This window comes from Leopardus geoffroyi, chromosome D2 (genome assembly GCF_018350155.1).
Source record: "Leopardus geoffroyi isolate Oge1 chromosome D2, O.geoffroyi_Oge1_pat1.0, whole genome shotgun sequence".
In the NCBI taxonomy this organism is placed as follows: domain Eukaryota; kingdom Metazoa; phylum Chordata; class Mammalia; order Carnivora; family Felidae; genus Leopardus; species Leopardus geoffroyi.
In genome coordinates this window covers 30963006-30990245 of record NC_059334.1, presented here as the reverse complement: position 1 = coordinate 30990245, position 27240 = coordinate 30963006, and the positions used below count along the sequence as shown (strand labels likewise).

At 52.8% G+C, this 27240-nt stretch overlaps 1 protein-coding gene and 1 long non-coding RNA gene across 2 annotated transcripts in view; one reads left to right on the top strand and one right to left on the bottom strand.

The window, feature by feature from the left end:
* Positions 1-25349, bottom strand: part of TSPAN15 (tetraspanin 15) — a 50263-nt gene extending 24914 nt beyond the window's left edge. The window contains exon 1 of the mRNA XM_045437649.1: positions 25109-25349. Coding sequence (XP_045293605.1) covers positions 25109-25204 — 96 coding nt within the window. The 5' untranslated portion in view covers positions 25205-25349. The remainder of the gene's footprint in view (positions 1-25108) is intronic.
* Positions 13230-15331, top strand: LOC123576617. The gene is made up of 2 exons (XR_006701505.1): positions 13230-13611; positions 14915-15331. It is a non-coding gene; the product is annotated as an uncharacterized LOC123576617 (long non-coding RNA).
* Positions 25350-27240: the final 1891 nt, after the last annotated feature.

Below are 27240 nucleotides of genomic sequence, written 5' to 3'. Positions count from 1 at the left end.
TGGCTCAATGTGCCTTCAAAATAGATCTCCGTGACTTCCTTCTAAAGAGCACTAAGACTGCATCCTGGGTAAAGGGAGGTGCCTTGTTTTCCCCTAACTTTTGACAAGTAGTGAGGATGCCAAAAGTCAAACAGACCAAGCTTATTTAGAACTCCCCCCCCCCCCATCACAGAGGATTGCCAGGAAGCCATCTCCCCCTGGGGGTCCACTGTATTTGAAAACATAATCCGGGATTACTGAGACCCACTTCCCCCCAGCCTGAAAGGAAGAACTTTCCAGCACAGGAGGTGCTAACCCAGCTGACAGACTCAGCCAGGAGTTACTTATTAACAAGTTGACCATATCAGGAAAACCATGAGTGAAACGATGTCATCTGTCATCGAAAGTACCCACTTGGGTAAATGTTTACATTTATAAGGCAGAACACACACACACACACACACACACACACACACACACAGAAAAACTTCTATAGGAAATAAAATCTACCTTTAACAGAGCAAGATTATCTGGTCAGTTCACACTCCAAAAGCCAGAACAAGGTAAAATGATTGTTCAAGGCCGTCCTGAGCCCTGTGGGTCCTCTGGGAACAAGAACAATCACTTTAAAAAGCCCAGTCTCCCCCTTCTGAATTACTGGACTGCTAAGGAATCGCCCACTGAACCCTAACCCTGAATCAGGCCCAGAGCCCGGAGATCCCTCCACCCCAAAGCTGAAGATCGTGCTTAAAGAAGACTGCACAGGATGGAAGTCTTCACAGCCCAGGCGGGGAGTGAATTAAATATGCAAGGACACAGTGTACTTGAGGGCTTCAGAGGTGGGGTTTTATCCTCTGTCTTGATGAAAAGTGAAATTCTTCTACTGTGGCTGACCCAACAAGATAACATCTAAGTATTTTCAGAATTGCTTCCATATACTTCTGCGAACTTTGCGCTTCCTGTTTTAAAGATTTTTTTAAGTTTATTTATTTATTTTGAGAGAGAGGGAGAGAGCACATGAGCAAGGGAGGGAGAGAGACAGAGAGAGAGAGAATCCCAAGCAGGCTCTGCGCAGAGCCCGATGCGGGGCTTGAACTCCTGAACCGCAAGATCGTTTCCGGAACCGAAACCAAGGGTTGGACACCTAACCAACTGAGCCACCCAGACATGCCACTGTTTCCTGTTTTAAAGGAAAACAAGCTCTTCTGGGCTGGGGGGACCCAGGCCCTGACATCTAGGCTATCCCTCATTCCTGCCTAAGGCCATGCTTCTGGGTTAAGGTAGCCTGCTTTGGAAAACCATCTCCAAAACAGCAGAGCAGAACTGACCCCAGCCCTCTCCATAAAGGCAGTCAGTGGCTTCTTCTATTTTTACAAGCTCCCTAGAGCCCTGGGACCCACTCCAGAACAGCCTTGCCGGCAGGAAACAAAACTTCCTTTGGTCTGAGCTCCCTCCTGTTGCAAAGCATCCCATTTTCCCTGCCGGTCAGCCTTGCAACATTTCCAGACCACCAAAGCCCTAGGAAAAACTCCTGTGGCAAACTTAACCCAAGCCTCCTGGCTCCACGAGCACTGTGCACTGAGTCGTCACACGCGTACTTCTCCTGGCCCACCCGCTTCTCCTGCCACCCCAGCCCCCCTAGCGGCCTGGCAGACAACCCCTGAGGCGGCTCCCAATTCAGCACAGGCCGCTCTGGTTTCCTCATTCAAGTGATCAAGGGGCAGTGGGCCTGGGGAGAGGCACCCATACCCCCTTTCCAGGAACTTTAAGATTTCCAGTGATATTTACATATGCAATGACATCGGTTTATGTTTGCATTTGAGTATAAAACTAACTGTCATTGTGAGCATGCGATCCCATCCAGTCCTCTCTGCTAATTATAGCCTTTCCCCCAAGGCTGCTGGGGGACCATTCCAGCTCCAGCCAGAAGCAAATGGCCCATCTGTCATGCAGGACATCTTCAGCTACAGACAGCTGGGGGAGAGGGGGGGCAGGGGGTGACCGCATGGCCATGCCCATGTGGGGCCCAAAGCTGGGGGGGATGCTGCTGGCAGCCACGGGCCAGGCCCAAAGCCCCAGGCTTTGCAAGCCCTGTGGCATCATCAACAGGCTGTGCAGGAGCCCCGTGGTCCAGCATCAACTGGGCCTGAAGGTTCCCGCTGAGCCCTGCAGCTTGGAACCAGTTTCCTTCTCGGCAGGGAGAAACCCAGCTTCACACAGCTGCCGGGAAGCAGGAGGCCCTGTGACATTCCAGCCCCGGCGTCTCCTCCTTCAGGAAGCATCTGGTCACCAGTCTGCCAGCTCACTCCCAGCTGACGCATGTCTGCACTTACAGACCCGTTTCACCCCCAAAAGGCACATACCAGGCACCTAGTACGTCCCAGGTCCTGAGGTCACAGGGGTCACAAGATCAGATAGGGGTCAGATAGGGGTCAGAGAGGTGGGAATTGACCTCTACAGTCCACTGGATGGAATTCAGCGGGTCTTTGAACTGGGGTTGGAGAAAAGGTCATACCTTTACTTTTGTTAACCTCCAGCTGAAATGTTTCTGGCACAAAAAAAGTTGACGATTCCCTGGCCCATGGGAAGTGAGCTGCGATTCTTACCCTGGAGAGGCACAGGGGGCTCTGGGAATTCCATAGAAAGTAATGGGGAGAAACAGAATGTCAGGAAATCAGGATGGGCTTCCTGGAGGAGTCAGTGAGTGTTTTCTGGAAGATCCCAAGAACGGCTCCATTCTGGAACTGTTTCATGAGGCCACTCAAGGCTCCAGAGTTCTCTGTTGGGCCCAAACAAAGCACTTTTCTGCGTTTCCGGCTTTGAAAGGATGTGAAGGGTAGCTAAACCCCAAGGCCCAAGAGAGATTTTAGATAAGATGGGGTGAGCAGGGCCCCTGCATCCGGCCAAGCAACCCTGAACCTAGCATGTACCAGCCCTTCTGCCCCGGGTCAATCCTGCCTGGCCCTGGCCAGACAGCCCCTTCCTCCACAGGCTTCGTACCAGCTTCTCTCCCGTACAGACAGACGGGGGTGCCGGAAGGAGCAGCAGAGGGGAGACAAGAGGTGGGAGCCGGCGTTCTGGGCCTCCGTTACCAGCTCAGTGCTCCTGGCCACGTCATGTCTCCTCTTTAAGCCTCATTTTCCACCGGTAAAATAGTGAAGCCCACTGCCGCTTACAGAGCGGTTACGCTTACCAGCAGCCTGCATGCGCTATACCAGGTCAAGAAGGCTGGTCTGAGATGTCCTTGCAAAATACACCGGCGCCCATAGCGGGACAGCGCTGCGTTCTAAGATGACGCTACTGTCCAAGATCGTAGCCACTTGTCACGCTCTCGAAGTGTGACTCGTGTGCCTAAGGAACAAATTTTTCGTTTTATTTCATTGGGCTTAATTTGAATTTGACCACGTGAAGCTCGTGGCCACCATAGTGGACAGCACAGCCCTAGAGTGTGCCCCTCACCACTCCCCCGCAGTGGTCCTTTCTGAAGTCACAGAGGCCAGCCTTATTGAAAAACCATGTGCCCCAACCATCCAGCCACTAGCTAGAGAAGGTTCAATTAATATTCACTGACTCACTCAGCAGAAAACAGTCTCTTGGCCCAGTTGCCCCAAGAAAGCTCAGCTCGTGCTGGCCCACTCCTCCTGCCCCTAAGGAAGGCAGGACAAGCAGGATCCAGAAGGTCCTGGCAGCGTCCCCAACCCACGCTGACATAGGGCCCATTCTGTCTCCTCCGGAAGACTGGTAGCCCCACCCCAGGACCACTGAGCAGTATTCCCCGCCCTTGGGTGCTCGACCCGGTGTCCCGCCCTGGCCCCAGCCCTACCCACAGTCAGCCCGTGCTTGGGGAAACCAAACCAAAGCCAGCCCTTGGGGAAGCAGCAGTGGCTGTCCCCTCCTGCCGGCGAAGGATCCAGTCTCTGGTCTTCATCACCGGACTCTGCTGACAACTCTGCCTTGACCCTGGACAGGACTTCTTTAAAACGAAAAAACTAGACATCAAGTGCAGAGAACCTGGTTAATTGCAATCCTTGGTCCATGACATTCTCTGACACAGCCCGCTTTTGCTTGCAATGTAATAAGCACCACTTATTATCCAGTTCTCCTGTCCCCGCTGATTTGGCACGACTCTGTTGTCACACATTAAGGTTCCACATATGCTTAGGTCTGTTTCTGGCTCCTTATCCGGTCCATCGGTCAACCTGGCTATCCCCAAACAAACCTCCCCGTCCCAGCGACTCCCGATTGGTAACACATCTGGGCATCTGGTAGGCCAACTGCCCCCTTTTTGTCTTCTTCCCAAGTGGCCAGATATCTTTGGACATTAATTCTTCCATACACATTTGAGAGTCACCTTGTCAAATTCCATGAAAAAAAAAAAAAAAACTGCTGAGGTTTGACTGGACCACATTGACTCCATAGATCTCTTTGGGGAGGATTGACATCTTTACTCTGTCAGGGCTTCTGGCCCATGGGCATGGTGTATTCCTTCTTTGTGTCTTCTTTATTATGACTTCTCTATAAACAGTGCTCTCCATCCTCCTCCAGGCAAAAATGGGGAAAGGCCTCTAGAAGGCTGGAGGGCCCGCCAGCTAGGTCCAGGGGTGGAAAACACAGAAAACAAACCTCTGGGAAGCAAGGTGGGCACATCAGTCTGTTTTGTGCCCCCTCCCATCCCTAGCAGTCAGGTAGAGGCTCGATTTAGAAGACCCCTCCATGGACACAGAATGTTCCAGGCTACGAGGGAGCTAAGCTGGGAGGACTGGCAGCCCCAGCTACTAGAGCCAGCCATGGCTGAGAGTGGAATTTCTAATTAAGAACCCCCCACACGTACTGAGCACTGTGGGTAAGAACCGACCCAGCTGGGCCTCTCCTTAGGAAAAGTTGGGGGGCAGACATGTGGGGAGTGGCAAAACAGATAACCACTAAGGATGTTCTGAGACAAGAGGCACAGCGATCAGGTCCTCCTGGGAAATCAGGAAAGGTCCATTGGGGGTTCCCACTACTGGACCCTCCACGAGGGCAGGGACCACCGGCCCAATGCACCTGTCGGAGGGATGAATCTGAGAAATGACCTTGCTTCGGATGCCCAGAACCCCAAAGAAGAAACCCTGGGGATCCCATTCTAGAACAGAACGTTCCACGGCTTATGGATCAGAGTGATTTATGGTTAATCTGAAACCCGGGGAAAGAGCCAAGGCAAAAAAGGAGAGTCCAGGGCAGATCCCCTCCACCCAACACACTCCTCTCCCTGGTTTCCTTTTCCCTCCCTCTCCAGACCTCTCCCCCCACCCACCCCACCCCCCCACGCCTTCACTGTGTCAGGACCAAGAGAGCCAGAAGCCACATCCTCCCGGGGCTGTGTTCCCATGACATCTGAGTGATTATCTCAGCCCCAGGTGGGCCCCAGCCAGGCGGGCTCATTAGCAGAAGCCAATCTGAACAGAAGCCACTGAGCCCTGGAATGCACCCTGGACAGGTGGGCCTGGCAGTGGGGACAGGAAGCCCCCCAGCTCTGGCCTCTGCAAGCAGCACCCTGGGCTCAGGGCTGTGGCTGTTGGCGGGAGTGGGTCAGGTGGCCCAGGCCGCCCCACCTCTCAGACCTTTTAAAAGGACACACAGGCTCACAGAGGTGACGAAGGGGCTTTGTCCCAGACAACAGGCCCCAGCAGCCTTTCAGAGCATACACATGTCTACCAGGTACTGGGCCAGGCATCCCCGATTCTTCCACTGGCCTGGGGCTTTTCCCAGAGACAGCATGGGAATCATCCCTCAGACCCCGAAGCGAAGGCAAGAGGAACTTCAGGGATGGGGTCGGGGAGTAGGCGGGGGTCTCCTGTGACCTCACTTCTCCCTGACTCTCCGGGCTGCTGGAAGGAGAAGCTCCAGTAAAGGAGGCAGCTGCCTGGAAAGGACTGGGCAGGGCAGGGCAGTGGTAGGGGAAGGAAGAGAAGAAGGGCTTCCCAGCATCAGCGCAGAGGGCATTGAGGCCCCACAGCCAGGCTACCGCCTCCCAAGGGTCACCTGGCTGGGTTGGGCATATACAAATTCAGCGTTGTCTCTACGCTAAGTGTTTCATGCTTCTTATTTTTAACGTGAGGTATAGTTTTATATCGAAGGAAAAAAAATGAATCAAATTGCTTTTTATATATACGTAGCCCCCGGCTCGTTCTTTCCCCCTCTGCCCCTGAACTAGAGTTGGAAGGCGGAGGAGGCATTCAGAACACAAGTGTCAGTGCTGGGTGTGTGCGGGGCCTTCAGAACTGCCTCCACGCCAAGGGCTCGTGACTCCAGAGACACGAGGAGAAAAGGGGAGAGCGTCACACACTGAAAGGAGCACTGGGGGTAAGGGGAGACTATAATCCCAGCTCTGCCGCTGACTCCCATGTGACTTTGGTCAAGCCCCTTCCTATCTCTGGGCCTCAGTTTCCCTGCTCCAAAAGGGAGGGCGTTGGCTACAAGCTCTAGAATCCCTTCACTGCTCTAGAAGTCCGTGAAAACTCACAAGAGAATAGCCCCGCCTAGAATCCCGGCCACTAGCAGACAGAATGTGGCCCGAAGTCTCCTCTCCTGGGGTCCCCTGCTCTCCTACCTGGTCCAGGATGTCATATTTGGCATGAGAAAAAGCCCTGCAGGGGACAGAGGTCCCCCCACCCCAGCCTCCACCAAGGCACGCACCCCAGGGCTGTCTCCTACAGCAGCAATGGAAAGGAGATGAAGAGTTGTTTGGAAATAATAAAGGTTACTGTAAGGGGCTAATTAACACCCATCCTCCAAAACTCAGCTCAAAGCCCTCCTCCCCTGGGAAGCCTTTCTGGCTCACCCCAGCAATAGGGATCTCTCTCCACTCCCGATCCCCTGTGAAACCAACAATGGGAAGCCCTCACTAGTCCTGATATTTACAGTATGAATGATGCCCATTGAACAAATAATTCCAGGTGTTTATTCCCTACTGCACACAGGCCACGATGGCAGGACCCCGCAGCACCCATGCCGTCTTTGACCTCGACAACTTCAGAGTCTTCACACGCTACGCCGAATCAGTTCCACAGGTTCGCAGGACGTGTGGTGGCTTAGCTCCCAGACCACACCCTCCCCACAGAAGCCATATGACAAGCGGGTAGGGCCCACACCGGCTCACAGTGGCCTGATGAGCCACAATGTCCCTGAAGATCCTGACACCCAGCAGGTGTTCAATCAATGTTATTTCTCCTTCCACACTAAAGATACAGGACTGTTCTTTGGTTGCTGTGTTTTTGTTTTTTTTTTTAAGTTTATTTATTTTGAGAGAGAGAGAGGGAGGGGCAGAAAGAGGGAGAGAGAGAGAATCCCAAGCAGGCTCCTGGCTGTTAAAGCCCAGTCCAAGGCAAGGGGAGGGGCTCAATCCCACCAACCTCGAGATCATAACCTGAGCTGAAATCGAGTCAGCCTCTTAACCGACTGAGCCACCCAGGCTCCCCAAAGGTATAGTACTGGTCTAACACCGACGTTTCAAAACTCAAATCAGATGCCAGAAACCATTCCCCCTTTTAGAGACATTTTGGTTCACGGATAATTCGGGGAAAGGGGTGTCCCTATTCTGAATTCCAAGGCAGTATTCACTGATTCAACATACATTTCTTAAGTACCTATTATGTACCAAGCCCTGGGAATAAAAAGAGAAGACGTAGTTCCTGCCCTCAAGACACCTGCTCACCAATAAATGTAGCAGAGTTAGGGAAATACAATGCGGGAGTCGAGTGTGCAGAGGGGCCAGGGAGGAGCAGATGCTAAATCACAGGCAAGACCGGTGAAATCTAGGAAGGCTTCCCGGAGAAGGTGATGTTAATGGACTGAGTCCACAGAAGGCATGTAATAGACAAGCAAAGATTTCTCAAGTGGATGAGGGGTTTCAGATACCCATGAAGGTGCCATGGAAACAGCAGGTCGGCACAGCTGCAGTCAAGCACGGGTAGATGGACGAACAGAAGAGGCCAGGCAAGCCCGCAGCCGCCAGGCCACCAAGGCCAGGCCTCTCGGATTAAACCCAAATGTCCATTCACTCAACATCTCTTCACTGAGAGGATTTGTAAGCCAGCGATTCTCAACATTTTTCATCTCAGGACTCCTTTTCACTCTTTTGGAGTGGAGGCTCCCAGGGCTTTTATTTTTATGTCCATAAAAATCTGTCAATCAGTTACTACCTAAGAAATTAAAACACATATTTTAAATATGTATTAACTCGTTTAGAAATACCAATAGATTTACGTATTAACATACATAGCATGCTTTTTATAAAAGATTTTCCAAAAACAACGGAGGGAGAAGAGGGGCACGGGCTTTACATTTTTGCAAACAACGGGGGCTGATGGGAAGACGGCTGCTCCCCACTCAGTCCGCCAACACGTCACCACGCTGTGCCCTGAAACGCTCTGCGAACACTCCCCAGGATGAGGGTGTGGGAGGCCAGCAACATCTCAGCGTCACTATAAAAATGGTTCTGACTTCGCGGACCCCTAGAAAGGGTCCCCGCAAGGATCGCTGGAGGCCACACTCTGAGAGCAGCTATTTGGGGAACGAGAGGCGGTGGGGGACACAGCTATAGCAGCGACCCAAACACAAAAGTCCTCGCTCTTGGGGGCGGGGGTTCACATTCTAGCTGGGGAGAGACAAATAAGAAAAACGCAGTATGCCATGGTTATAAGTGCTATGGAGAAGAAAACAGGAAAGGCCAGGGAGGCTGGTGGGGGGGTGGGGAGGGGGAGAGGGGGAGGGGGAGAGGGGGAGGGGGAGACTGCCAGTCTAAATAGCTTAGTCAGGGAAAGTGACATTTGAGCAAAGACTTGACATAGGTGGAGGGCTCTCTACCATCCACGGGGACGTATGGATGAATGGTCAAGCAGCTACCAACACCTGGGAATGTGCTCCCGTGCTCACAGAAGAGCAGCCAGGGGGTGACAGAGGGGGAGAGTGTGGGAGAGGAGGTCAGAGGGCAGGGGTGGAGCAAAGCAGCTGCGGGGAGCCTTTGAAGCCCCTAAGAGGACTCTGACTTCTGCTCTGAGTAGGTGGGAGGCACACAGGTTTCTAGAGGAAGGTCTGCCTGACTTTGATTTTTTTTGAATGATTATTTATTTTTGAGATGGGGGGGGAGCAAGGGGGAGGAGGGTCAGAGAGAGGTGGGGACAGAAGATCCAAAGCTGACCCTGTGCTGACAGGAGAAAGCCGGATGTGGGGCTCTGAGTCTGAGCCACGCAGGCACTCCCTGACTTTGATTTTTAAATGAGTTACTCTAACTGACTGCTGGGCTGGGAAGAGACAGGGTAGGTAGGGGTGGGGGTTGGGGGGTGTGGGGGGAGGGGTGGAGGTGCAGAGGGAGAACAGTCAGGAATCTCCTGCAGTCACCCCGATGCCAGGCGGCAGTGGCCGGGACCACGGTGGGCAGGGGGAGGTGGCGAGAAGCGGGCAGACTCAAGATAGATTTTGAAGTTGCAATAGGGAAATAGCTGAAATAACTTAAGCAAGGAGTCACATGCTCAGATTTGCTTTCAGAAGTTCTCTCACCGAACAGAACATTCACATGGCCCGAAGAGCCACCTCACAGCCCATTTGCCATCGAGGGGGAAATGCGCGTTAGCAATAGAGGGGGGGCTGGCCATCTAGCTTGGCACGGCTGGCGGTGCGGCGGCCAGACATCATATGCCTCTGAACGCAGCATCCCGGACCTTCTGCCACATCCCCTGTGCGGCGCTTATACGGGAAATGTGTGTGGCCTGAGCCCAACGACAAGGAACCTGTGAAACGAATCCAGAACGCTGGTGTTCTGCAGATCACCAGCCTGGAAGGCATCAAAAAGTCAAAAGCAGTGGGGTTGAACTAGATTGGGGGATTCCAGAGACACGCCACAGCCAAGATAATGTGTGAACCTTGAGTGTGTCCTGGTCGAGTCAAATATCTGTCCCAAAGGACATTTGAGGAACAACTGGGACATTTGTGGATATGACCTGCAGATTAGATGAGGTTTTATTTTACAGTGATTTTTTTTTTTTTTTTTTTTTTTTCAGATGGAGAGTGGCAGCATGTGGGAGAATGCCTTTTTTGGAAAGCTAAACGCTGGAGTATCTAAGAGTGAGGTCACAGGCTGCAGCTTCCTTTCAGCTGGGTTGGCAAAAAAGCATTGCACGGAGATAGAGAGAGATGAGGGAGAGAGAGAAATGTTAAGACAAGATGTTAACAATTGGTAACCAAAGGCATGCAGGTGTTCTTGAAACTCTTTCAACTTTTCTGTGGGTTTAAAAAAATTGGGGCGGGGGGTGGGGCGGCCCTGGGTGGCTCAGTCGGTTGAGCATCCGCCTTCGTCCAGGTCAAGGTCTCGCAGTTTTTGAGTTCGAGCCCTGCGTTCTGAGAGCTCAGAGCCTGGAGCCTGCTTCAGATTCTGTGTCTCCCTCTCTCTGCCCCTCCCCGGCTCATGCTCACTCTCTCGCTCTCGCTCTCTCTCAAAAATAAATAAGTAAACTTCAAAATAAATAAATAAATTTTTAAGTTCATTTCCCCTTTCACAACTCGATTGTGGGACTACTGATTTGAGGCTTTTCTAGCAACCAGGGTTCTCCAGCTTGCAAGGGAGAAAGGGCCTCTCCTGACCCCACCCAACCACGCCCCAGGCATCAGAACCAGGGAACAAAAGAGTGCGCCCTACATGCCCCTGGGCACGCGGACTTCCCGAAAACCTGCTGTATGCATTGGTTGTTTGCGGAGTGCCCCGTGATGTAGCAACCCAGGGCATGTCGGGTCTGCCCAAGCGGACTGTGGACAGCCAGCCCCGGGGGTTTGCAGCAACTTGGAGCCCCTCCCCCAGTGCCTGGCGCAGGGCCAAGCATGTGCAGCTGGTGATGAAGGGTGAACGCTCAGGGAGTCCCCAGCACGGCTTCCAACAGGAAGAGGGCTCACGCAGGCCCCCTCCACCCCTGCATTCCACATCACTACCCAGGCCCAGCAAGCCTTGCCCTAGCTGCGTTGCGAATTTCCCTAAACAAGCAGAGAGCAAGGCCCCAGTAGGTCTTGGTGGATGGGGCAGGCAAGTAACTCACGATCGTCCTGACGGGATTCCAGAACATACAACCTTCAGGGATTCAGAGGTACTTACCCTCATGTTTCAGGTGCACCGGGAAACTTTTTTTTTTTTTTTTTTTTTTTTTTTTTGCCAAAATGAGATTTGATGCAATGCACGAACTGTGGTGCTGTAGCCTGATTATTTTTTTTTTTTTTTTTTTTTTTTTTTTTTTTTTGCCAAAATGAGATTTGATGCAATGCACGAACTGTGGTGCTGTAGCCTGATTATTTTTTTTTTTTTTTTTTTTTTTTTTTTTTCCAAAATGAGATTTGATGCAATGCACGAACTGTGGTGCTGTAGCCTGATTATTTTTAATGCAGTTCTTTGTATCGTTCTTTCACCATCTCTAATGTTTTAATCTATTCACTATAAACCGTTGAGAAAGCGGGCAAGAGCCTTCTCTGGCCTGGAATGAATGCCCTAACCAAATGTATCAGTAACTGCTAACCAGAGCTAAATATAGGCTATAACAGAAACCTACCTATTATCCCTCCAAGAAAGCTGACTAGAAAACAGGCCCCCGTGGGCTCCGGGACAAGCTCCTGCCTATGTAGGAAGAGAGGCCTGGAGGAAGGGAGAAGGGGGTCACTCTTCACCTTCAGTTCCTCCTCCCCTGCTTGAAAAAAATTAGGACCAGAGAACACACACAACGAACCATCACGACGCAATTCTGGCGCTCCAACTGCCAGCTGAGGGAGGAGGTGAAGGTCGCTCACCACTCGATGAGGCTGGCCTGGGGCCACCTGGCAAAGAGCGCAGCCAGCCGGAGGCCTTCGGCCACTCAGAAGCTGTGTGACCTTGGACAGGCCACTTCCCTCTCTGAGCGCTAAACAGGAATGCTAACACCAACGGTCACTCAGAGGACCCCAGGAGAAAGGGAAACTCCTTTGTAAACTGTAAGGTGCTATAACACATCATGAGAACCCCCATTTTTTCTTTAAAAGTCAGCAGATACAAAGACCGTGTTAAGTGCCTTCACCTGACCGGGAGGTACCTACTATATTTCTTTCAAACAACTGCCGTTTCTTATTAAAATAAACACGATCCTGACCTAACCTACCGACGTGCATGAAATCATAGACTTGAGGTACAAATTATTTTCTTACACACATATTACACTTCAAAATGTTCCCCCAGGGACCACCTAAAAACCTCTTGTGAACCACCAGGAATAAGCAGATGGACGCTGTTCTGGCCGAACCGCCTTATTTTGCAGATGGGAATCTGAGGCCCACAGAGAGGTTATCACTCCCATGAGGTCGCACAGCATATTAGCCGCTGGACGGCAGCTGTGACCCGGGTCTCCAGACTCCCAAGCCAGTGCTCTCGCCACCACAAGCTGGCCTCTCTTGTCAGGAAAGAGTTCTCACGCCCTGGCCTACCCTCTCCCGATGGAAAAGTTAAAAGGACAGGGATGGACACTGAAGGATAGTGATGCCAACCCCATTTCTGCCTTCCTGCACTTCCATAACCAATCATGACCTGAGCTTAAATCAAGAGTGGGACACTCAACCGAGCCACCCAGGAGCCCCGATTGCTAGCTTTAAAAAGACAAAACAGTAGGATCCAGAAGAGATGACCGGGTTAGACAGCGGGCAGCATGGGGGGACTTCCCGACTGCAAAAAGGAAAGTTCAGTTCTAAGAGAGGCCAGCACCAGAGGAGACCACAGTGGAGACAGAAGACAGAAACAGGCCCTACTCCTACCACAGGGACTGTAGGTCGCTGAACAACCCCTGTCTTCATCTTCTTTCTGCCCTGATCATGACTCCCCCACTCTTGGGGATGGAAAGAATCAAGTGGCCACCGCCACCCCTATGGGAGCCCAAGTGTTTGTCCACCCCTAAGTGTCCCCGCCAGAGCCTCCTGGGAGCCGCTGGCCGGCCCCGCCCCCATCACAGGCTGTCTGCAGCTGCCCTGAGCTCTCTGCTAGGACTCCGTGAGTGACAGCCTCTCAAGGGACACGGACAGTGCTGGCTCATCTCTCCCCCCAGCCCAGCGCAGGGCCAGCCAAACAGTGAGCCTGGGCCAGAGGCTGGGTAGAACCAAGTCAGAGGCCTGAGTTCCAGGCGGCTGCCTGAGTTCTCTCTGGCCCTGCAGGGACCAGCCTTCCCTGCTGCACACAAGGCCACACATCAGGCCTCTGTCCCCGGGCACAACAGCAGTCCCGTTTACGGTGTGGACACCAGTACCCCAGATGGAAAGGGTAATACCGAGTGAAATCGCCGACTGGTGCCCATTGTCCCCTCTGAACGCTCAACGGAGGTTGTCCCATTGGCCGCAGAGTTTTAGCACCAGAAGCCGTTGCTGTGTGGTCTGGTGTATTTCCTCCCCTTTGAAAAGAGCAGGTCGCACCAGATGTCCTCTCTGGCCTGGGCCCCGAGGGGGGAAACAGAGAAGACTAAGGTGTCATTTTTCCACCTAGAGGGTCAGTCCTTGACGGAGATGGAGCTGACCTCCTGCAGACACAGCCAGAAGTGATGTGTGGTTTCCTGTCCCACTGGATGGCCTGGACTGTAGAGGAGCTTCGGGGATAAACTTGAGGAGGTAGGAAAGGGGCCTGAAGGACCAGGAGGGGGCCGGGCAGAGAGGAGTGCAGAAGGGAGCCTGCAGGAGGGAGGGCGGGACCCTGCAGAGGGTGACTACTGGGCCTGGACGTGGAGGTCGGACACCCCCTCTGCAAAGGCTGGGCCTGGAGGCAGCACGTTGAGGGAAGAGCGCTTCTCGATGGATGGGAGAGGAGAGAGTCTGATTGGCTGCATGACCACGGACACGTCACCCTCGACTCTCTGTGCTTCAGATTCCTTGTCGGTGGGAAGCGGACACCGTTGTACCTCCCACAGGGGACTGGCAGGTGGGGCGGTGCCCGCTGGGCTCTGAGCAGAGCGTCTCGTGCACCGGGCATCAGCACAGGTGCCCAGAGCAGGCGTCCCTGGGCAGGATCCCTGCGCTCACGGGGTGTGGCCCAGAGGGAGGGGTGCCATCGTGCGCCCTGCCTCACCAACACTGTTTCACCTCTTTGGATCCTCAGAACAACCGCTGTGAGCCTGGCAGACAGGGGCACTTGTCCCGTTCTAGAGCTGAGGAGACTCAGGCCCCCATGAGGGGAAGTGACCGGCACAACCTACCATTTGCAAATCGCCCCCCTTCCCCACCAGACTATTTCACTGTGGAAAAGTGCCTGCTGTGTCTTCTTTCGTTTTTCCCAAAGGGGACTTTCTCATCAAGGCAGGCATTTGCATCTTGGCCTGCAGGAAATAAACATTTGCTTGGAGGGTAGAAGGGAAACAGCTTTGGCCTGGTCAGGACTCCGGGGGCTCAGAGCCCTCCTCCTTCCTGCTGGGAGAGCCGGAACCACCTACTCTCCCCACTGCTGGAAGCCCCTCCCAAGATGCCATGTGTGGCCTTGGACAAGTCACATCGGCTTTCTGTGCTCCTTCCTGTCCCTTACCATGGGATGGGCTGTGCTGTTTGCAGCACAGTGGGGCCACGGAGGTGCTTGGGGTCCCGCAGTCAGTTCCTGCGCACCCACAGTGAGCTGGGTGCTGTGCTGGGTGCAGTGTGCTTGGCAGAGGGCAGAGGCCAGCCCCCAGGCCCACCCACTGCAGACGGGGGCCAAGTCCCCTGCTCGAGTGGAGTCGGGTGCTGGCTTCTGGGGCTGGTGCCAAATTCTGAGCCTGGGTCACTTCCTGAGGTCAAAAGGACCTTGTCGATCAGTGGGCCTCATTGACTGTGTCTGGAGGCTTCTGATCCTGGAGGATTTTACAAGTACACACCAGGCCCCATCTTCAGAGTTGATGCAGTGGGTATGGGGGGGACCCAGGCACCTATCCTTTTTAAACCTACCCAGGTGATTCGAGCATGCAGGTCGGCGTGGAAGATGCCGCTCTGATGGTGCCTGCGAGGGAATTCTGATGAAACCAGCCAGGTTTCCAAGCCAACACTCTCTCCGTGTGAATCCAGAGTGACGCGCTGAGACTTCCCCAGCCTCCTGGACCATCTGGACAGCGTCTGGGAAGTTAGCACACCACGAGGGAGAGGCTTGCTGCTTCAAATGGTGAAGGGAGAGCTAGGGGATGTGGGAGATCACCTGGGAGGCCAGGCTTCTCCAGGGGACTGGGATGTGCCCAGGGAGTGGGGGGTGGTCGCTGAGGTCTAGAATTTTGTTTTCCTTTGGGTTATCTTTACAACGTTCTTTTATCTGTTCTAAAGGGAACCCTTCTCTGTAGTTAACTTTGTAACTTAAAGAAGTTTCTATAGAACCAGACTTGAGGGGTCTTTCTGAGTCGGGAATTCACACTTGGGGAGTCGAGCTATGATTTTTCCCCCCTTAAATTATGTCCTCAGCTTGAGAACTACTGACACCCGGGCATCATGTTGGAATACTGGTTGTGATCTCGCTGACCTGCAGCTCTGTCCCCGGGAGGAGAGATGTGGCAGGGGGTGGCCTAGCCCCATTTTCCAGATGGGGAAACAATTCCAGATAGGCAAGATGTACTTGGTTGGGGTCATGGTGATTTTAGTTAGTGAAAGGATGGGGACTCCATTTCTGACTCTGACCACTGAGCTCTGCTGTGGATTGAATGCCCCCTCCCCAAACAAGATAGGTTCATGTTTGTGAACGTGACCTTATTTGGAAAAGGGGTCCTGGCAGGTATAATTAGGTTCTGAATCTTGAGATGAAACCATCCTGATCACCTGGGTGTGCCTCAAGTCGAATGACAAGCGTCCTTACAAGAAAAGGCAGAGGGAGCTTCGAGACAGAAGAAAGACACAGGCACAGAGGGAAAGACCACGTAAAAGTGGAGGCAGAGGCAGGCAAGCCACCAGAAGCCTGTAGAGGCGGGGAAGGAGTTCCCCCACAGCCTCTGGTGGTAGACGAGCCTTGTGACACGCTGGATTTAGACTTCAGACCTCCAGGATGGTGAGAGCACATATTTCTGTTGCCGTAAGCCACCCAGTTGTTACGGCAGTCCCGGGGAACTTGTGATTTGTGGAAACAAAACACAAGCCCCTTCTTTCGGCTGCACCAGGCGGTCTCACTAGGGAGAGGCCCAACTGACCAGACAAAATCTCTTTCCCTTCTAATGGGCTGTGCTGAAGCCTGAGAAGACCCGGATAGGGTTTGGGGGAGGAGCAAGGCCGGCTTGGGGTGAAGCCTTTGGCCCTGCCCCTCCCTCGGCCCCGCCCCCTCCCTCGGCCCCGCCCCCTCCAGGTCCCTGCCTGCCCCACAGGCCAATGGCTGCGCTCTACATCTGCTTTCTTAGGGGAAAGCCCTGATGGAAGGAGGGGAAAACAGGGGAAAGGAATGTGAGTTAGCTCTCAGGAAGGACTTCCTGGTTGTAAAAGCAGTTTAATCGAAATTGCTTGCCAAGCGGGGTTGTAAAACATTTAGGATTCTCTTACAGACTTTCAGAACAGGAGTGTCACCTGTTACTTGGCAGTTAGAAGGTGACTTGGACTGCCATTTGGGCCAAACTTCCAAGGACCGTGGAGGGCATCTGATGCAACCCCTGCCTTTCAAAGGGGGAGGAAATACACCAGACCACACAGCAACGGCTTCTGGTGCTAAAACTCTTCAGCCAGTGGGACAACCTCCATTGAGCGTTCAGAGGGGACGATGGGCACCAGTCGGCGATTTCACTCGGTATTACCCTTTCCATCTGGGGTACTGGTGTCCACACCGTAAACGGGACTGCTGCTGTGCCCGGGGACAGAGGCCTGATGTGTGGCCTTGTGTGCAGCAGGGAAGGCTGGTCCCTGCAGGGCCAGAGAGAACTCAGGCAGCCGCCTGGAACTCAGGCCTCTGACTTTGGTTCTGCCCAGCCTCTGGCCCAGGCTCACTGTTTGGCTGGCCCTGCGCTGGGCTGGGGGGAGAGATGAGCCAGCACTGTCCGTGTCCCTTGAGAGGCTGTCACTCACGGAGTCCTAGCAGAGAGCTCAGGGCAGCTGCAGACAGCCTGTGATGGGGGCGGGGCCGGCCAGCGGTTCCCAGGAGGCTCTGGCGGGGACACTTAGGGGTGGACAAACAGTTGGGCTCCCATAGGGGTGGCGGTGGCCACTTGACTCTTTCCATCCCCAAGAGTGGGGGAGTCATGATCAGGGCAGAAAGAAGATGAAGACAGGAGTTGTTGAGGGACTTTATTAAATCCTAGCTGGGTAGTGTGGTTTATATAGGCTGTGAACCTGAGTTCTATCTGCCACCTGCCTGACATTCCCGGGCCGAGGAACGCCCTGCGCCTGGGCTCCTGGAAGTGCTTCTCCCAGCCCCACTTGTCCAGCTCTCAGCCTTGTGGGACACTTCTATGACGGCCTGCCTGGACCCACGTGCCCATCAGGTGGCACACAGCTTCTGCCGATAGGTACACCACTACAGCCCAAGAACTAAGGGGTGGGAAGGGCCGGGTTCCTGTAAAAGGCCATCTGCACTCGCAAGAGGTCAGACTTCTCCACCTAAGAGTATGGCCACGTCCATCTGCTCTAAGCAGACAGCTCATCCCCAGCAGGAAGTGGCCTCCTCTAATAAGACAGACTCCAGAAGTTCTCACATCTTCTATCCCAGCCCCCCTGAGCTCTGCAAGGCCCCAGTGGACACCAGGCCCTACAGTGTGCATGGTGCCTTGGCATCTCTCCTCTTGCAGAAGCCTCCCCAAGGCCTCTCGGGTATCCACAGATGAGAAGTCTAGAGGCTCAGAGAGTCAGTCCTCTCTAGCTAGGGTCACACAGCAGAACGAGCAGTTGATCTGTCTCCAACTGGCCCTGCCATTGGGTCTTGACAATGAAACCTCCCTTTCAGTCACTCAGACCCCAAACTCCTTAGAGAACCAGGAGCCACCCTCTCCACTCACAACATGGCCCTTCTTAAGCTTCCCCATCTGCTTCAGCCATACTTGCCTACCTCAGGGCCTTTGTACATACTACTCCCTCTGTCGGCGATGTTCTCTAGAGGCCTTTTCTATGGCTGGCTCCATCTCATTCCTTGGGCGTCAGTTGAAATGTCAGCTCCTCACAAAGGCCTTCCTTGACCATCCCATCCCAAGTAGGAACTCCCATCTCCCCCCACTTGCTCCCTAATTTCCTTTTTAGTACCAGTCACAAGCTACACTTATTTACTGGTTTGTCTGTCTTCCAAGGCCTGGACTAAGTCTGTCTTGTTCATAGCTGTTTTCCAGTAAACATCACAGTGCCTGGCATAGACACTAGGCATCAAGTAACTATTTGTTGACCGAATAAGCAAAGAACCTTCTTCACCCTGGAGAGAATGGCAGGTCAGGACCAGACTCTCCCACCTTCCACTAAGATGGGAGGTTCAAACCCACTCACAGCCACAGGTTCTCTCTGGAAAAGGTTAATCTTCTCAATCTTGTGTGTCCTGGGCTAACCCAGAAGACATCTTTCCCCTGTCTGTGGAGCCAGTTGGGTACAGAAATTTCATTATCAGTCTCTTATCTGGTTTACTCTGAGCCCCACCCCAGGTTGGCATTGTGAGTCACCTGGAGAGAAGAGGCGCCAGGCAGGGGCACGAAGGAGGGCGGGTGGTTACTCCTGCTTCTCAGCTTCTCAGGAACAAACAACCAAAGATGGCGAGGTCCCAATCCAGTCCCACAATTTAAAACAATGCCTCTCCTACAGCGAGAGAAGGGCTGGTGCACCGAAGCCTAAGCTAAGAGCAAAGGAACTTTCTCGAGGCCTTAGTTTGCTCATCGGTAAAAGGAGTGCATTGGAAGGCTCTCCAAATCCCTTCCAGGTCTGCCTTCTTGATTCTCTGGATTTTTAAGGCCCCTCGGCCAGGCTGGGGGAGGGGACCCCAGTCCCATTGCTTCCGGGTCTTCTCTGACAGCCTCTTAGGCATGGTGGCTGCTTCTCCAGGGTGAAGTCACTTTCTGCTTGAATTTCACTATTTTCTCTTTGAAATGCTTGCCTAGAACAAGAGGAAAATGGACCTGCCATGCACAATGATAAGTAATAATTCAGGAAATAAAGTAGGTACACATGCGCACAAGGAGATGTCCAAATGAGCGTTTGCCAGCACGTAACAGTGGTTCGCTCCCAGTGACAGAACAAAGGTGACTTTTACTATCTTCGGTGCACTTACCTGAAAGGTTTGCCTGAAAGGTTTTTAACTATATGCACATATTATTTTCACAAAAACAATAAGGCTCTTTTCCAAAGTTGGAAATTCCTGCTGGAAACTAAATCTACTTTCTTTTTCGTCTGGCTTCATCTAGTGCATAACTGGGAGGCCAGGTACACAGCTCCTTCCAGAAATGCTACCCTCCACCCACACCCCGAGCCCTGACAGCAGGGGGAGACCACGGGTGTGGGGGGAAGGGGGGTGGCTGGTGAAGGTCATGGTGACCCAATGAAGAAACTTCAATCAGGCAACTCCGGTCCTGTTCTTGGTCTGTCACGAACTTGCTATGGGGTCTAAAGCAACCTACTTCCTCTCTCCATGCCCCTGTTTTCCTCAGTAAAGTGAAAAGCTCACTCTAGAGGTGCCTTTAAGGACCCTTCTATGCTCAGTCTTTGGCTTTTGAGTACCTAAGAAAACAGAGATGGGAAAAGATTGGCTAATCCTTAAGTAGTTGACGTCATGTTTATCACGTGCCAGGCATTGTTCTAAGCTCTTCCTACATATTCATCCATTTCATGGTCCCAGCAACTCTCTACTATCACCCATTTTACAGATAAAGCAATTGAGGCACATAGAAATTAGTGCCCAAGTCACTCAAATTATAAATGCTAGAATTGGGATTTGAACCCATGCAGCCTGATATAGAGTCCACACTCTTAAACATTAAACTATAGGAAATATAGGGGCGCCTGGGTGGCTCAGTCAGCTGAGCATCCGACTTCGGCTCAGGTCATGATCTCGCGGTTTGTGAGCTCGAGCCCCGCATCAGGCTCTGTGCTGACAGCTTGGAGCCTGGAGCCTGCTTCGGATTCTGTGTCTCCCTCTCTCTCTCTGCCCCTCCCCGGCTCATGCTCTGTCTCTGTCTCTGTCTCTCTCTCTTTCTCTGTCAAAAATAAATAAACATTAAAAAACGGGAAAAAAACGGGGCGCCTGGGTGGCGCAGTCAGTTAAGCGTCCGACTTCAGCCAGGTCACGATCTCGCTGTCCGTGAGTTCGAGCCCGGGGCTCTGGGCTGATGGCTCAGAGCCTGGAGCCTGTTTCCGATTCTGTGTCTCCCTCTCTCTCTGCCCCTCCCTCGTTCATGCTCTGTCTCTCTCTGTCCCAAAAATAAATAAAAACGTTGAAAAAAAAAAAAACGGGAAAAAAAAAAAAACTATAGGAAATATAAAGAATCACAAGCCAAGCTATGATAACGGCGACCATCCTTGGAGAAGGCAAAGAATTAATACTGCCCGTGGCACTTCTTACCTCCCCCACTTAGCCATGCCCACTTCCTTCCCACTCACCCCCCAAGTCCTTTTCTTCCTGGTTAGTCAACATTCCCCAGCCCTGACACCCTTTTGTACCCGACTGGAAATTCTACCGCATTGTCAAGGCAACAGGCTCATGCTTTCTGGATGGCCCGTGTCTCCATGATCAGCCCAGCCCACTCTGCAGATTCAAAGCCTCAGCAAATCTGACCACCGCTGGCTACACACCCAGCTCAGCAGCCCCTGATCCAGGTGCCCCCACCTCAGGTCCTTACAAGACACAAGTTCGGACCTGACCACCTTAATGCAACAAGCTTTCCCCGAGCACTTCCTGTGTCCCCAGCCCCAAGACCAGCATACGGAAAAGGATATGAATGAGCTGCGCCCCTGACCTCTACGAGCCCACAGTCCAACAGGGAAAAACAGTCGTGTAAATGGATCTCTAGGATACCCTGTGGTCAACGCTAAAATTAGAGATGTGTCCCCAGTGGGTTGAGGGCACATCTGTCAGAATGATTCACACTGCATGGTCGGAAGAGGAGGCTCCAAAGTGCCTCTGGGTGAGCTCATTCCTCACGGAGACATCCTCAGAGACCTACCGGAAGGAGCACTGAACTGGGGATATGGAGATGTGGGGACTCACACCAGCTTTGCGGAGGGACCCTGAAACACGCCCTGGGCCCCGAGGTCCCCATCTGAAAACAAGGGGGACCCCAGGTGTGGGACAGGAGCTCCTGTAAGTGATCAAGGTCATATTCACCTTGACTCATAGGCTGAGAAACGTCTTCACGGCTCACTGCCCTTCCCATCCTGCCCGCCGCATCCAGGAGCAAATCTGTCTTGGTGTCAGTTTGTCTTTCCGCCTCTCAAACACTTGCCAGCCTGCCTTTTGAACACAGAACTCAGGTCCACAGCCTACACCACCCGAAATATCCAGCCAGGATTTAATAACGTTTTGTTTTCCCTGCACTATTTACCATTACAGTTACATGCTATTTTTGATGATGCATTTTGGTTTCCCATTGGCAGTGATGACATACATAAAGCCTCCTTTGGAAAAAATTTTAACATTAAAAAGTGAGTCAGTTTAAAGTAATATCGTAGATAACACCATAATTGGTATGAACTCTATGTAGGGCAATTTAACAAACATCAAAATTTTAAACACACATACAAAGACAGGCAAAGCGGTTCTAGGCTATTTGATATTCTGACTGTGATTACCGCCGGAGGGAAGGGGTGGTGACGGGGGTGGGAGCAAGTGGGGGCTTCTGGCTTCTGCTTCCCGTTCTAGCGGTTGACCTGGGGGCTGATGATACATGTGTGTTCACTTAGCAAAAATCCATCAGGCTGTGTCCACTTATCATCGGTGCATTTCTGTACGTCGGTTGTACGTTCACATATACCTCAGGCCAGTTCTCCTTCTAGAAACTACCCTGCAGATAGACACACACGGGTGCAAAATGACACATTCAAAGCTGCTCATTGCACTGCTGTTTGCAGTAACCAAAGATTGGAAACACCCCGAGTTCCCCAGCTGAGGACTGATTGAATGAGTTTGGGCACAGCCTACAGTGAATTCTATCTTGTCATCAGACCGAATGAGGCAACCACTCCCGGATTCGCTCCCGAATTCACATAGACTTCAATTTAAGTGAGAAGGGAAGGGCAAAACTGTGTATAATGTGCTACCTTGTATGGGGAAAAAAAGAATATATAATACATGCACACGTTCATGCTAGGGCATCCCATGGCTAGAGTATTATCTTAGAAGAAAGTGACAGGAAACTGACCAGGGCAGAACAGGGGAGAGGGGCGGGAAAGAGGCTTATCACCAATGACTGCTCTTTGATAGTAAAAAATTTTGCACAGTGTCCTTGCATTTCCTATCTGATAATAAGTTCTAAAGCAAAAAGTCTTACAGAAGGTGCCTGCTTCTGGTGAAACTTATGGTCCCTTCCAGACCTAAAGACTGAGTTGAAAGTGTTACTACTTTGAGCTTATAAAACAAGTAACCCCTGACCCCACCCACATCCCAAGGGATGGTACCAGAGCTAATGGGCCTTCCTAAATGGGTCTCCGATTAACAGCAAGGCCAGTCTAGGACAAATTACTCACTCACACTGGCCTCCGCCCTGCAGAGAAAATCTGGCACCTGGAGCTGCCCTGGCACAGCCGGCAGGTGGCTGACCTCTTGGCATGGGTGGGGGAGGTTTTTAAGCAGAAACACTTCCAGGAATGGGAAGACAAGGATTTAGTAAGGCAATCTCAGTTGACTAGAGAGGAAAGATTCTGAGTTCTGAGTCCCAGCTGGCCCCAAGAGAAGCAAAGCAAGGGCCATTGAGTGGTCTTCTCTCCAGGCTACAGGGACAGAGACAGAACAAGGCCTTGAAAATTTGAGTTCTGGAGCGCCTGGGTGGCTCAGTTGGTTAAGCATCTGACTTTGGTCCAGGTCATGAGCTTGCAGTTTGTTGAGTTCCAGCCCCATGTTGGGTTCTATGCTGACAGCTCAGAGCCTGGAGCCTGCTTGGGATTCTGTGTCTCCCTCTCTCTCTGCCCCTCCCCTGCTTGCACTCTCTCTTTCTCTCTCTTAAAAATAAACATTAAAAAAATTTTTTTTAAAGAAAATTCGAGTTCAATTGTACCTGTGTAACTTTCTTTTGTACAGCACTAGTCACACCCACATGTCACTATCTCCCCATATCACGAGTCTTAAAAACAATCCAATGAGGTGTGGGGCAGGGTATCAATTGCCCATTTTATAGATAGGAACATGGAGGTGCAAAGGAGGTTAAGAGTAAGAGACTGGTCAATGATTACATCTGGAGGGTGGCAGTGAAGCCAGAAACACAGCCCCACCTTCTGGCTTCTGATCTTCCCACCTCCCCCCCACCATCCACCTTAGCCTTCTCTCAACTGTGACCTTCAGAGAGTAGAGCTCCTGTGGCCTGACAAGCAAGGAGCAGGCAAAGAATCCAAGAATCAGAACCGAGGGGCCTATGAGACCATCTGGCCCCGCAGTTTATAACCCTGACTACAAATCAGAATTACCTGGGGAGCTTAAATAGTTTAAATAAATATCTGTGCCATGGCCCAGGTATCCGTAGAGTTTTTAAAAACCTCTGGTTGGTGCTGATGCACCTTTGGGAGAGAATGACCCCCACCCCAATCCCACATACAACCTTCTGCCTCCCTGGAGCTTCCACCTTCCTCTGCTCCATCCTCTGGCCCCCAAATGTACTGCTCATCTCTCTTCCACATTACCTAGAACCAGGGAACCGGATTGGGAATTGGGCTGAGCCTCGTCCTCCAGACAGGCAAGTATTGAACAGCTAAGACCCCAAACGAGGAAGTGACTTGCCTAAGATCTCCCAGTGAGTCAATAACAGAACAAGACTAGAATCTGGATCTCTTGACCACCAGGCATCATCATATCCATTGAGGGGTCAAGAGGAAAGCCAGACCTGTTTGCTATCAGGCAGATCTAGCTGTTCCTGCTAGCAGAATAGATCCAGCGAGGGGCCCCAAGAGGAGATTGGAGTGTGCATATATTTCAGGAGGGATGGGAGTGAGCAATCTCCCCTGCAGTCCCTGTAGCATAGTGGGGGGGGGGGGGGAGGGGGCGGGGGGCAGGAGACTATCCTAGAAAGGCAAGGTTCAAGCTGGCCTCTAGAAAGAGGTCCTCGTTTCTAGGTGAGGGTCCAGCCTAGTCTGAAATCTTCATGAAGAAATCAGTCTCTGGGGACAACTTACCAGGAGGGCCCAGCTTCCCAGGCCACAAGAGTAATAATGGCTCACACTTGAGCTTTTCACTGGTCCCTGGGCTCAGCACTATAACTTGGCCTATTTCATTTAATCTCCACGCCCATCCTAAAAGTTAAATATAATTATTGTGTCTGTTTGCAGATGAAGAAACTATGGCCTAGGGAGTTTAAGTAACTTCCCCAAGATCACTCAGCCAGAAAGTGATAGTGGCAGGGTTTGAAGCCTGATTCATGTCGGACCACTAACACCCTGCCTCCCAGCAATACACAAGAGGAGGTAAAACTCAGTGGCTGGGGGAAGTTACCCAGCATCCAGGAGCTGCTGGAGACCTCCCCAGACGTGGTCTGGTGGAATCCTCCTAACCACTCCTCACCAAGGACAAGTCACGCCCATTCTACTTCCACCGAAAAAGGAAACCGAGGCACAGTGGGGAAGCATCTCGCTCTGGGGCATCTGCAAGAAGCTAGGGCGGACAGGACCGGGAGTCCAGGTTTCCCGCCCAATCCGGACCACAAGCTGATCGGGAGGCAAAGTCTAACACTGGCGGGGCGGGTGGGCGCGGCCAACCAGCTAACAGAGGCCTAGCGCACCCCATGCGCAGCAGACGCGGAAAACCAACGCTCTGGGCAGGTGCACACAGGTGAGCCAGGTAGCGCTCCTTCGTTGTAGTCAACTGTCTCTATCGCTCTGGTCCCACCGGCTGCTGAAATTCAGGCTGAGCCGGGTGCCAGAATTTCCTGGTTCCCAGTGAAAGTGAGACGAGAAACTAGGCGTGCCTTCCCCGCGCCCTCCCTGGAGCAGCCAAGTCTGGACCCAACCCCGATTCGGCGTGGGAGCGATCCAGGGAGTGTCGGCAACCCCTCCTCCATCTCAGGACCCCTGTGGGGTCACTCACCCAGAACACCGTGGAGTAGATGACCAGCGAGAACTTGAGCCAGAGGTAGGAGAGGCGCGCGCAGTAGCGCACCTGCTCCGAGTCCCCGCGGGGCATCCTGGATACTGTCCGCGGGGCTGCGGGGCTCCGGGGCTCCCGAGTTAGGTCCCTCGCCGAGAGCAGCCCCACCTGCGGCTGCTAGCCGGGCCCCGCGCCCCGCCACCGGCGCTCGCTCCGGGACTGACATCTGCTAGCCGCAATCACAGCCCCGGCTGGGACCAGCCGGCCCAGCGGCCAATGGGCGCGAGGCCCCGGCCCCGCCCTCTGGAAGGGGGCGGGCAGGGGGCGGGCAGGGGGCGGGGCTGAGGCCGGGGCCCACCCGAGGCAAAGGGAGCGGAGGGGACGAGGGTTAGGCCAACCGGGTCCCGTGCAACTCGGGTGAAGCCTGTGCGAAGTGAGCGGAGGGGGCCGTAGGAGAGCGTGCACGGTTGGACGCTGGGGAGAGACCAGGCGTACCTAATTCGGGGTACAAAGAAATGCGTGCTTCCCACTGTTGTCAGGAGAGAAGACTGTACGAAGAGGGCAGGAACTAACCGTGAAGGTGTTAAAAGTGTGCAGATGAATGTGCAAAACGTGAATGGAATAAGGCAGTGGGGGGATCAGCCTGAGTGGGGCGGAGGACAGAAATTAGTTGGGAAGGTGCAGCAAACCAGGGTGGGACTGAGGGGTCCTCTTGGAGCTGGGGCCACGAGTTCACCTTTGTCACAGATCCCCGACCAGCCTTTTTCCAGCAAGCCTCCGGGAATCACCTTCTCTGAGTCCGGTAGAGTTCCCAACCTTGCCCCGAGGGCCCCCCTCCTCTGGGAAGCGCTCCCCCATCCATCCTCCGGCCAGGTCCGAGACCCCTAGCGCACGCTTGGCCCCGATCTGACCCAGCCTCTTCCCTCCCTGCGTTTCCTCTGCCTGGGGTCAGAATCTGTCTCCCATGGCCCCATCTTGTCTCATCGCTGTTTCATTGCCAAGCTCAGCCTGGGGCTCTGGAGTCAGACAACCGTTTGTGGCATTCGGTAATTAAATGTGTGGCCCAGAGGTCACGAGCTCAAGGCAGTGCTGGATGGGGTCCCTGGTGGTGACTGAAGGAATGGCACCCTAGTCCAGGTCCCTTTTTTACACCCCACGCAGAGAGTGACACCAAGCCAGAGCCAGCCCCAGCCCCAGCCCCCCAGGCTCTGCCCTAGAAGGAAGAAAGTAAGATTGGGGTGCAGAAGTGTTGGGGAGCAGGAAGGTCCTGTCCCCTTCAAGGTCCTGCTAGCCAGACTAAGAATCAAACTGACATGACACAGATGAACAGGTGAAAATCACATTCGTATAGAGAACCCACATAGACATGAAAATTCCAAAGACAGGCAAAATGAGATATAGGTGTCGTTCTGAACTAAGGAGAAGGGGGCAGGGGTCTGGGACTTCAAAGAGAAGAAATGCAATTCACAGGAAGATGAAAAAGAGTAAATGTTTGATAAATGTTTTCAGGGCGCCTCAGGGACAAAGAGGACTTGGATCAAACAGGCCTTGCTAGGTTCCTCCCTGTCTGCCATACCTAGTTTATGTCATAATGTAGTTAGCTACCTGTGTCTTCCTGGAGCCGATTCTCCATCCACATTCTTTTTAGGCAGTTGAGGGGGAGGTAAAGAGCTTTTCCTGAACCTGCTGGGCTGCGATGCTTTTTAATTCAAAATAATTTTCATGCCAAAGTGGCCTATCTTGGGGCAGCCAGCCCTTGGCCCCTACAGGTGGAAGGCAATGCCTTGCCCAGAGAAGTAAAAGGAATTCAGTTTCCTGGTACGATGGGAGCGTTTCAGTCAAGGGTGTTTGTGATGGGTAGGGACCTGGAACCAGGAAGGAATAGCCAGGGGCTACAAAGACGTCTTTTACAAAGTTGTCCTTTAAGGAAGAGGAAACTAACTCTTTACCCTTCTTTGGGGGAACCAGCCTCCCCCACCCAGCCCTGGAGAGCTAGCCTTATACCCTCTCTTTCAGGTCCTGGTCTCATCCCCTACCCCCCTGAGGGATTGTCTGTCTCTCTCTCCCAGAGGGTTAGCCTCCCCACTAGGGTGTTCTTTCCGGTTGCCCCTGGCCTCTGTTCTGGCATCTAG